Below are 12,065 nucleotides of genomic sequence, written 5' to 3'. Positions count from 1 at the left end.
TAAATATTAAATTTAATAATTACCTCTTTTATTAAAAATATAACAAGTTTGTAGACCATATAACTTTTTTTTAGGAAATTAGTTAATAAATAATACAAAATGAATAAAACAATTCATAATCTCGATATTAAATTATATAAACAATTTACAAAAATTAAATTTTTTAACAGAGAAGGTTCAGTTTATAGTTGATAAATATTGAAGTAACAAACTAATAAAATTGTGTTAGAGGAATATTTATAAAATATTATGAGCGGCAGTTGAAATTATTCTTAGCCGAGAGTTGATTAACCATACGAGAAATAGTTATGTCAAATGATAATTGATTATCAACATATATGACTGAAATAATAAAAAATACTTACAAATCATGGAAGAATATATGTAAAAAAGCCTTTGTGAGAAAAATTAAATGAATAAACTCATATTAAAATATGAAAACAATTTCAAATTCAATAATTTTATCTATCTTACTGTTAAAAGGAGACGGAAATAAATCATCAACACAATCAACACAATCGGAAACGCGAACAAGAAACGACCCACCACAAATTAAGAATATTATTCAAATCACAAAAATCTGAGATATAATTTTTAATTTAATTAAATAAGATGTAGCACTGAACAAAATAAAACACAGCATCAACTCAAATCTCAAATATAAGTGGTGAAAATAAATATTAGGTCAAAAAATATTATTTTTTTAACTCTTATAAAAAAAAATTAAATGATCATTTTTTACCTAGTTAAATATAGAGTATTGAGTAATGATAGGTAGAAAATAAAAATGTTATAATTTGAATTTTTCTTTCCACTTTTCTTTTCTCCATTTTCCTTCCTCTTTTCCCCTCTTATTATATATTATATATTATATATATATATATATTTAATTTATTAATATTTGTTTATTTTCTTTAGATCCTAAATTTATAGTTTAAATCATAAATTCTAAATCTTATATCTTATACTCCTAAATTTTAAATCTTAAACCATACAGGTATATATTTAAACTTTATACCTTTAAATATAAATTATAAATTTTAAGCTCTAAACCTTCTCATCTATATCTTATGTCATGTTCTCAACTAATTATATAAAATTAGAATAATTTAATAATATTCATTATTAACCAATATTAATAATAAATATACGATAAAAAATTAAAAAAACAATTTAAGAATATTCATATCTTAATTGTTCAAATCATAAAATTTTAAAAACAAAAATTTCTATTAAAATATCACACTAAAAAGATAAGAATAACTCAAATATAAATGATGAGAGAAAAAACTGAAATGACAAAGTATTATTAGATACTAAACAAAATCATTAGAAAGAATATATTTTAACTTTATTTATTTTTTTAGAAGTAAATTAAAAGAATAATTATGATAATCAATAATTACATTTATAATTACCTTAGTCCAAATACATTAAAAGAAAAAATATATATATTTTAAATGGGATGTGGAATGAAAACGTCCAGGTTCATTCCCACCCGCCAATCATACGTATTTGGTTAACGTCAAAGAGCATGTTTTTGCCGAGAAGAAAAAGATACGGTTTTTGAGATACGATATTTTAGTAGTAGCAAAGAAACCGTCCAGGTTCATCCCCCACCCCTATATATCCAGCGAATTCTGTAACCTATCTGTCAAAGCCCACACCTTTGCTGACGTCTCTTCCCTTCTTCTACACCCATATTATATATTCAATTCATTATCAGCAGCCCATCTTCTCTTCCTCCTCTATACATTTCCTTCATCTACTCTTCTTCTTGAATTTCCTTCTTTTCATGGATTTTACACACTCGCAGCACCACCCCAATCTCTCTCTAGGCTTCCTCTTCCACTCCTCAATCACTGATAATTCCAGCCTCCATAGGAAGAATTGTAATCCTATGCAGCAGCAGCAGCAACAGTCCATTCCTCTGAATCTGATAAACGAGGAGGAGGAAGGAGATGCAAAGGAGGAGGAGGAGTTCAGAATTCTTGGGCATCCCATGTGCTTCAAGAGGAAGATAGACTCCGACCCAACATCTTCATCATCATCCAAACGGGCTTTAGTTGAGCAGCAGCCAAAACAAGGGTTTGAATTTGAACTAAGAAAAAGTAAGGTCAGGGCTTGGGGAAATCAATCTCTACGTATTGCAGATCCTGATGTTTTTGGGATTATGGAGAAGGAGAAGCAAAGACAATTCAAGGGAATTGAATTGATTGCTTCTGAGAATTTCGTCTGCAGAGCAGTAATGGAATCTCTTGGAAGTCACTTGACCAATAAATACTCGGAAGGAATGCCTGGTGCAAGGTATTACGCCGGTAATCAATTCATTGACGAAATAGAAAACCTTTGTTGTAAACGTGCACTGGCTGCATTTAATCTCGATTCTGAGAACTGGGGAGTTAATGTTCAACCATATTCTTGTACATCTGCAAACTTTGCTGTATATACAGGTCTACTATTACCAGGAGAACGAATTATGGGTTTGGATACTCCATCTGGTGGGAACACCAGTCATGGTTACTATACTCCAAATGGGAGGAAGGTTTCTGGGACTTCGATTTACTTTGAGACTCTTCCATACAAAGTGAATCCGCAAACTGGGTTGATAGATTATGACAAGTTGGAAGACAAGGCAGTTGATTTTCGCCCCAAGATACTCATCTGTGGGGGGAGTTCATATCCTCGAGAATGGGATTACGCTAGGTTTAGACATATTGCAGATAAGTGTGGGGCAATTTTATTGTGTGATATGGCTCAAATCAGTGGCCTAGTTGCTGCAAAGGTAAAATATTTCACAAGTTATTAAATAGATTCTACATTGTTTTGTTGGTTTAAGTTTGCTTAGAATTGACTTATTTGTTTTTGCAGGAATGTTCAAATCCCTTTGAATATTGTGATATTGTTACTTCCACGACTCATAAAAGTCTTAGAGGACCTCGAGGAGGCATAATCTTTTACAGAAAGGGTAAAAAATCAAGAAAGTTGGGGGGTCTGAACCAAGATGATGGTAGTGAAAGATATGAGTTTGAAGAGAAGATAAACTTTGCGGTTTTCCCAGCAATGCAAGGAGGACCTCATAATAATCATATTGCTGCTCTTGCTGTAGCTTTGAAACAAGTTGCAACTCCTGAATACAAGACATATATGCAGCAGGTAAAGAAAAATGCTCAGGCTATGGCATCTGCTCTTTTAAGAAGAAATTGCAGATTGGTAACAGGTGGAACAGATAACCATTTGTTACTTTGGGACCTTAGACCTCTTGGACTTGCAGGTATCCTTTCTTCCACTTATTACAAAGGCATGTGAGATGTTTCATATCATCATCACACTTATCTTGTTTTGAATTCTTCTCTTTAGGTAAGCTTTTTGAGAAGGTATGCGAGATGTGTCATATCACTCTAAATAAGGTTGCTGTTTTTGGTGAGAATGGTGCTATCATGCCTGGAGGTGTTAGGATAGGTAACTAATTAACTAATTACCAAATGTGAAATCTAATGAGCTTTTGTACTATATGTTGATTTGAAGGATTCTCCTGTCTCTCTGGTTTCAGGTTCACCTGCCATGACATCGAGAGGCTGCTTAGAGGGCGATTTCGAAGTAATTGCTGATTTTCTCCTTAGAGCTGCACAAATCACAAGTACAGTGCAGAGAGAACATGGAAAGCTTCAAAAGTCTTTTGCACATGGACATGGTCTTCAGAACAACAAAGATCTTATTGAGTTACGTCTCCAAGTGGAGAATTTTGCTTCTCAGTTTGCAATGCCCGGGTTTGATGATTAAACAGGAGATTGTTCTTCAGAAAACTTGTTTTTAATGGGCCATTTTCTTGGTCCCTTGATCTTGAAAAAAGGATGATGGCCAAGAAAACCAGTTGAGGCCATGTTTTGATGGATGCAGTTACTGTAAATTGTATAAATAAACAGATAGAGAATGAACATAAGAAAATGAATACCGCTAGTATATTGATTGAATTTATTTCTATCTTGTAACATCTTATTTTTTGTTACCCAATTTTATTTCGAGTTGACACCCTCTTTAAATTATAGCGTTTTTAAGTAGATTCTTAACTTTCGCTTATGAATTGAAGTGGGACACTATCCTAGGGTTTGGTATGTGGTAACATTTTCATTCAATCTCAATTTAATGAAAAAACAATATGGGTAAATTTACTTAAACTATGTGATTATTTTACAACACTATAAAAAGAAAACATAGCTTAGGAAAATGACACCTACCCTCCTCTTTTTTCGGTTTTTCTTTGGACGCATATTCACCCCTAAATTATAGCGCAAAAAAAGAAAACCATCCCTAAAGAAATGGCGGGTACCGACATCTTGGATCGGTCGGAATCAGTGGAAACGTCGGCGTCAGAACGAACTTCCGACGCTTCATATCAATCGTCCTCTGCCGTGGTTTCCTCGGTGGCGGATCAGTCGTCCAATCGGTTAAAGAGTTCTGAAATTCAGACATCAGTAGTTATTTAATCATTGTAATTCTCAGTTGGTATATGAAAATGTTGGGCAAAAGAATGGCCGATTGATTGGTTTGTAAATTGTGCCAAGTTATGGCCTCAACGGTCATAGAGGAGTGAGGAAGTGAGTGTTACTACAATAGTATTTGTTTGCTTCTCTTCAAAAGGTAATATTTTACTCATAAACTGTTGCTGAATTTGCATATGTTAGATTATTTATATGGAACTGTTAGGCTAGATGCTTACTTTGGGATATTTGTTGAATTTATATGTATAATCGAATGGAGGGTAGTTAATGCAAAGAAATTTTTTCATCAGAATGCATTTTCCTATACATTCATTCTTGTTTCTTTTGTTCTATGTTGCATTTGGTCTTTACCCCTGTCTAACATGGTAGCTATGTGCCAATTGTGCTTGGTTCTCAAGTAAATAAAGGCTTGCTTTATCTCCAAACACTGATTTTGGGGTTTTGTTGATTTTTTGCTAGCTCATTTAGTGTTCAGACCATCTAATAATTCTTTGTCAGTCTCTTTTATGGGTGAAGCACACACTCAAAATAAAAAATATTTTTTTAAAGAGAAGAAACCACTTTCATTAACCCACAGTTAAAATGAAAGTCACACTAACCATAGTGAAACAATTTTGCTAACAGATGTTTTACATGTTGTAGTTTCATTTTCATGGTTTCCTTGCCAATTCTTCTCCAATGTCATGATTTGTTTTGCTAGCCTTGACAACAACAATTATAGTCTAATGTCCTTGTTTGCTAATTTGTTGCAGGGTCATATGTACCTGTTCAACCATTTCATTTGCTTTTATTTAAATTTCTGTTGATTTGAGTCAAAGGTATTCAGGTGAAATTTGTTCCAAATGATGATAACCATTTTGTCCATTTATTAGACTCAATCTTTCTTTAATAATTTTTTTTTAAAAGTTAAAAGATTCTTTTAAAGATTGTTGGGAAATGCAACCCATTGCATGGAAACAAATTCATTACTATTAGGCTTAATCTTTCTAATGCTTCAGAACGGATTTCTAAACATTTCTTTTTGTGATTTCTTGAATTCTCATCTTCATACACCTGCATTAAGGGTAAGAATATGAGTAGGTGACTGAATAATACTCTCTTTCTGACATGTACATAGAATCAGAAAGTAATTCCCTTTCGTGCAGTCATCACATCACATCACATCTGTACGAAGAGAAAAACAGCTGGAATATTTCCTACTACCATAGAAATTATGGTCGGACAAAAGAAGGTATTGAACTGACTGGTGATGGTGTTCTCTAACATCTTTTTTTCAAGGTTTTTCTAATTGTGAATCTAGAGTTTATAATCTTATTTTACAAGTGAGTCTTTTTAATTCGACTGGTTGTTTTGGCAGTTTTTCTTTTCATCATTCCTGTCCCGGGATGATGGTTCACAACATGGTCAGCAGTCTGAACTACAGGTAATTCATTCTTCAATCATTTTGTTATGCATCTCATGGGTGAATATAAGTTCATTGCACTTTTATCATTGATTCCCAACGGGAGATGCCTTGGTTGCCTAAGCAGCATTGGTACTATTTATAGTTTGGCAGATGAGATAAAGTTTTTCTTTATTCAGTTACACATATGTTTACTTGTTTCTTTCTTATATTAGGATATGCCAATAGAATCCACTAGTGGAACAAATGGAATCGGCATAAATGGAGAGGCTGAGAATTCTGAAATCCTCAGAGAAGATCTGGAACCTAGTGAAAGGTATCACAGTTACAAAAGTCGTTACCAATTTATTAAATTTTAAAATTATTGCAGTCTTATTTTATATTTATTTTGACAAGGGATGACGGCATTTCTATGCCAGAAGAATATAAGACTCCCATCGAAGGTGAAGCCAAAAGTGTACCGGATCCATTGGAGGTTCAGGAAACTTTAGAAGAGTATGTAGAAACTGTTACTGATTTAGAATCATTGTCTTCTCAGAAGGATCCTAAATGGGTGTATGAAAATTGTGAAGCGCCTAAAGGTCAGAAAGCTTCTTATTTCCTGAATCATGATATAAGTTAATAAGACACTGTCCAATTATTTAGGCCACTCGAATTTTTTGCAACTTTATTTGTTGTCACATCAAGCATGCTGAAAGTTAATCAAATGATATATGAACCGGTACATTGTCTTCAGCTTGATGTTTGCTCCACTTCATTATTGTCAGTAAATCATGGGTACTTCAGTTTCCTGTTTTAAATAGTCTTTATACGTATATGCATATTCATAAATAATTAGTGTGGAAATAGAAGAGTTTTTGAAGGGAAAAGTTATGGATACGAGCGTCTCAAATCATTTATGTTACACGTGTTCGCCTCAATCCGAAAAAGATGGGCTTGTACGGGATGAGAATTTTTCGATCTTATTGACATTTAAAATTCTTATGTTGTTTTTTTTATATTTATTTATTGTTTTGTTTTTTTCTTCCTTTTTGTAACGTTTAAACGCATCTTGCGCTATTTTTAATAAAAGTTTATCTTTTTCAAAAAAATAAAAAATAATCTGTTTGGTAATTTTGGGCCATAAAATTTTGGAGGAAGAATGCTTATGCTTTTGTATGATTCAACAGTGTGTTTTTGGTTTTTCTTTTGACTTTTTTGTTGCTTTCTTTCTGTTTTGCTTGTAAACTTGTGAATGCATTTCTTGTTCACTGCTATAAAAGTTTACATTAAAAAAATGCCCCTTTCCCCTCTAACCTTCAATTCACCTTCGTTCATTGCTTCATGATTTATTATTATTTTTAAAAGTTGATCAACATATTTTCGTTCAACTCACTATATTCATGAGTACATTTAAATGATTGTCGTACTCGTAGCTTGCTAAAACCTTGTACATGTTTATATCTAACTAGTATGTTGCTATTAGTTTCTTACATTGGAAACAGATTTGATTTCATCTCCAGTTTAGCTTATTAATGGTTGAATATTTAGACGTTTCTTCATAGCAGTTTCCCCATCATGTATCCTTACACGGATGTATCACTCTTTCTGCTTTCTTGAATTTGTGTTAAGTTGCTTATATTTGATGTGCAGTTCCTCAAAGTTATGTGAAGATAGCCGAAGCCATATTCCCGGTACATATATATGTTTCTTACCATTATTCCTTGTTAATACTGATTCTGAGTTGCTAGTTTGAATGCATCCTTGTGCCTCTTGATGCATGTTTGTCTCTATTTTGCAAGGTGCGGTGACTGTGTAATTGCAGGTTTAAGTATGTCTATATGTTATTAGCCATGACATGTTTGGTGGTCCTCAATAAATAAGAAGATTCTTTTAGTTCTTGTTCTTAAAGCACAATTTCAAGATTCTCCCTGTGTTTAGTATGCTTCTGATTAAGTTTCTCATCATGGATTGTAGTTAAAAGTGGAGGAGTTTTTTATTCTCTTTTTCTCCGAAGAGGCCACTGATTTTGTCAAATCATATCATGAAAGCTGTAAAGACAAAGGTACTCATTTTTGTAATTTCTATAATTAAAATTTTAATTTGATTGTTTTGGTGATTTAGAAATTTTGTACCCTAAACAAATTGATGTTGTTTTTTCTTAATAAGTAACTTCCATTGTGCAGATTTTAGGGTTAGCTCTTGGCACACTCATAATGAATTTGGACATGCGCGTGATGTATTCTTCCAACATCCAATTAATATTTATTTTGGTATCAATCCTTTTTCATTATTTGATCAGAAACATGCAATCTTTTGCTGGTATTTAACTTTCTGTGTGCTATTGTTTTTATGGCGCTTCTTTAGGTGCTAAATTTTGCAGCTGCCAGGAGGTTCAGAAATATAGAGTTTATAGAGACAGGTTAATATTTATTACCATATTGTATGAAGCAAAGCTAATATTTCTGGGGATTTAAGAACTTTTGCCCCTCTAATGGGATGATGTCCAATATATAGTGCTTGATCTCATCATATTGTCTATTGGTAGCATGGTATTTGTCCGAGTAAAAGCTCATTCAAGTTTAGCTTGTTATTGATGAGCTATGTTTGGGCCTGTTTTCTTTAGCTTGGCAGCAGTACCCATAGTGAAACCTATATATATATATATATTTTTTTTTTTTAAAGGATAAAAAATTTCCTGCGAAACCAAAATTTTCATTTGAGGTTTGTGAGCAAACTCTCGGGTCATTGGCCAACACAATTAGAGGCAAATGGACCTAAAATATGAAAATATCAAAAACAATATTAGTTTTGTTCCTAATTATTGAATGTGAGAATTTCCATTTTCAAGAAAAAAGGGGAAAATTCAGCTCCCTTTCTGTTGCAGTTTTTTTACCAAGATACTGTAGGATCTGATATGTTACACACAGTCTTAAGTGTAGCCTTAGATAGGTATAACTGCATTTTTTACAAACGTTATCCTAGTGCCTTACTGGGGTAGTTCATATTTTATTATCAGTCCTACCTAAATGTAGTTCGTGTAATGCTCTTATCCATGGATCATGTCTTGCATCTCTTGTTAATAACTGCATGGCTGGCCTCTTCTCTAAGATTTTATTATCAGCTTATGATGATTTGGATTTCACTTGTTGCAGTCATTTGGTTATTGAAACCTCACAAGTAGTAAGAGATGTACCTTATGGAGACTACTTCTCAGTTGAGGTATGGATTATGCGTGTGTCATTAACACGACTGGTTAAGTTGAGGTATGAAGTTAAAAAGGGAAGGAGAAGTATCTTCTTTAGTGGATCCCTCTTGTTCCTGTTTAATCCCCTCGTTTCGTAAGGGAGTAATGACTATAAAGGTCGTGCTAACTTTTTTAAATTTAGAAAGAAAAAAATTAACCAGTCACATTAACGTTGTAATGATCATTCATTTGGTGATATTGAAAATTTCAAAGAAATGCAAAATGCTAATGTAATGCTTATCTATAATGTGATCTAGATGAGGATGAATATATTGAGAACCTTCCAAATTTGTTAGTAAGGCTAGATATGTGTACGTACCTTAACAAAAACCATTTATGAGGTGAATCAATAATCTATAACGCCTAAAAGACTAAAGGTCACGTGTTCGATTCCCACTAAGAACGTCTTAAATTTAAGTTAAGAGAAATGACTGTGAGGTCGTGCTAACTTCCTAAATTGAAAAAAAAAAGTCACATCAACATTGTAAGTATCATTCATTAGGTGATATTGAAAATTTCCAAGAAAATGCAAAATGCTAATGTAATGTTTATCTATAATGTGATCTAGATGATGATGAGTATATTGAGAACCTTCCAAATTTGTTAGTAAGGCGAGATATGTGTGTACGCATTTTAACGAAAGCCATGAGGTGAAGTAAATCTATAATGCCTAATAGATCAAGGGTCACGGATTCGATTCTCACTAAAAAGTCTTAAATTGTAGTTGAGAGTAATGAGTGTGGAGGGGTCGTGCTGCTTCCAAAATTAAAAAAAAATTAAAAAATCAGTCACATCAACATTGTAAGTATCATTAATACATAATCTGGTAGTAAATACCCTAGCTACCTCCACTATTTATAACTTATTATATTCTTCACTAAGTCAGGCCCATCAAGGCCTAGGTACATTACATATTTGATGTTGAGGCTACAATAGGAAGAGCTAAACGAGTACCTAAAGGGGAACAATGTGTTTTTGTCAAATATAACACTCCCTTTAACTTTGCTATTTAATATGTTTTTTTCTCAGGTATAGACCATCATATCATGTCTGATGCATTTTGTATACATCTGCCTCCTTATCTTCAGGGACTATGGGATGTAGAAAGAGATGAAAATAACTCAAATAGCTGCACTTTGAGATTTTATGTAGGCGTGGATTTTTCCAAGAAAACAATGTGGAAAGGTATTGTTAATTGTTATAGCTATGAAAAACAGGCGATATAGTGATAAGATGGAGTTTAAGTCTTTAAAGAACATTTTTTCGTATCTGAAGTGAACGCCATTGTTCCATTTTTACAATTGTTTATGATAAATGTGCAATTACTGATGCATGGCAAGTTATGAAGCATACTTGTCTATATTTGAGGATTGCATTTGAAACAAAATTTAACTACTGCCAAGTTTAAGCATAGGCATATCATGAAAGTCAAATGAATACTCTTCATATGAGATAAACCTGTTGGTAAGGATGAGTTTCTTATTTTCAGCAGACAATTTTAGATGTTTAATACTTGAGTACTACATAGTTAGCCGAATCTTAATTTGAATGTTGCAGATGCAATGCCTTTGACAATTGCAATTTGGAAATGTGTATTTAAAATCACATGGTTTCTTTTTAAGAGGGCAAGTCTTAGCATTTAAGTTTCTTTCTTATTTATTTTCTCACTTTCCGTTCATGACAATGAGTTGTTTTTGTTTTTGGAAAAAAAGAAATCTTGTTTGATGTAAAAAGTGATTTATTTGGGTAAAATGAACACAATGTTATAAAAAATTTGGGGCATTTTGGTTGAGGATTTGAATAATTTGATGAAAGAAGTGATTGATAATGGGAAGTGGTTTAGTTGGATTAAATTCAAACAAATCACATCAAACAAGCCCAAGTGTTTTGGATACCTTGCCTTGGAATGGTTTTGTGATTTAAAAATTCTCCCTCTTTGTAAAAAAAATATATCCAACCGGTCATTTACTTTGGCAGGAAAAATTGAGCAGTCTACTATGGATGAGGCTCGAGAGACATACTCTACTTGGAGAAAAAATGTAAATGTCTTTCTCTTGCAAATTCTAGCTTGTTGTTCTATTCAATTACACACATGTTTGAGTTATCATCTGCTTACGGAAACCATTCTTCAGGCTGATGAATTGTTGAAGCAAAAGAATGTTGAGAAAGAAGGTATATACGACGTTTTATTTTTCTCTCCTTATAACTGATGCTGAGCAATGCTGCCCTTGCAGCTTTTATGCACGATGCAGATAATGTAATACCTAATGGTGAAGCTAATGAAGAAAGGTTACCATCACAGAGGAGTGTAGAACATGGGGATGTTAAGCAACCAGCTGATGATACCTTAAATAGATCACGGGGCAGGATCGTCTCTTCACTTGCTGAATCATTGGTGAAATTATATTCATATATTAAGTCTCAAAGCGAGATTCCAGTACTTTTAATTGTTGTCTTTGCACTGATTCTTCTTGTAACACAGGTATATAGAGTCCTAGAAACATTATTCTTTTTATGTAGATTTGGATTATAGATTTGAAAGTATAATGTAATTTTGCAGATGAGCATAGTTGTACTACTGTCAAGAGCCCAAGAAGTGAAAGTGATTCCTGAATCAACGGCTGCGGAATACATGAGAAGCAGCAGTTGCGATTCAAGTGGAACAATACTGGACAAAAAAGTGCAAAATGTGAAGGAAGAGATGTTCATTATTGAGACAATGGTGGAAAAGATGCGCGGGGAACATGGTTTGTTAAAAGCTCAGTTGAGAGAGTTGGAGAAAATGCAATTAATCACCAGACAAAAGAAATCAGAACAATGTGTATTATAGAAATCAGAACAATTCAGTTATAGTAGTTAGTAGTACATCAGAACAATGTGTTTAGTAAACTATGTATGTAGTATCATCATTCATTAGGTTACTTATTTACTATTA

General features: G+C 33.0%; 2 protein-coding genes across 7 annotated transcripts; both read left to right on the top strand.

Annotated features, from left to right (window-relative positions):
- Positions 1–1,744: 1,744 nt before the first annotated feature.
- LOC124926019 (serine hydroxymethyltransferase 7-like) lies at positions 1,745–3,984 on the top strand. Its single transcript, XM_047466174.1, has 4 exons — positions 1,745–2,785; positions 2,872–3,274; positions 3,361–3,462; positions 3,554–3,984. The coding sequence occupies exons 1-4, from the start codon at positions 1,796–1,798 to the stop codon at positions 3,781–3,783; spliced, it is 1,725 nt and encodes a 574-aa protein (XP_047322130.1). The 5' UTR covers positions 1,745–1,795; the 3' UTR covers positions 3,784–3,984.
- Positions 3,985–4,235: 251 nt separating this feature from the next.
- On the top strand, positions 4,236–12,059 carry LOC124928213 (protein VASCULAR ASSOCIATED DEATH 1, chloroplastic-like). 6 transcript variants are annotated; one of them, XM_047468746.1, is made up of 16 exons: positions 4,236–4,641; positions 5,255–5,320; positions 5,620–5,733; positions 5,860–5,925; positions 6,120–6,220; positions 6,301–6,485; positions 7,537–7,577; positions 7,861–7,948; positions 8,070–8,156; positions 8,251–8,305; positions 9,039–9,105; positions 10,219–10,315; positions 11,108–11,169; positions 11,263–11,302; positions 11,365–11,612; positions 11,691–12,059. In XM_047468746.1, the coding sequence occupies exons 3-16, from the start codon at positions 5,716–5,718 to the stop codon at positions 11,958–11,960; spliced, it is 1,425 nt and encodes a 474-aa protein (XP_047324702.1). In that variant the 5' UTR covers positions 4,236–4,641; positions 5,255–5,320; positions 5,620–5,715; the 3' UTR covers positions 11,961–12,059. The 6 variants fall into 6 exon arrangements, with proteins under 6 accessions (XP_047324702.1, XP_047324701.1, XP_047324700.1 ...); XM_047468745.1 differs by having other exon boundaries at positions 5,255–5,328; XM_047468748.1 differs by lacking the exon at positions 4,236–4,641 and adding an exon at positions 5,006–5,157.
- The last annotated feature ends 6 nt before the right edge of the window (positions 12,060–12,065 follow it).

The sequence above is a fragment of the Impatiens glandulifera genome, chromosome 2, assembly GCF_907164915.1.
Source record: "Impatiens glandulifera chromosome 2, dImpGla2.1, whole genome shotgun sequence".
NCBI lineage: Eukaryota > Viridiplantae > Streptophyta > Magnoliopsida > Ericales > Balsaminaceae > Impatiens > Impatiens glandulifera.
The sequence above is the reverse complement of the archived record's forward strand: the minus strand, read 5'-3'. Positions and strand labels throughout refer to the sequence as shown.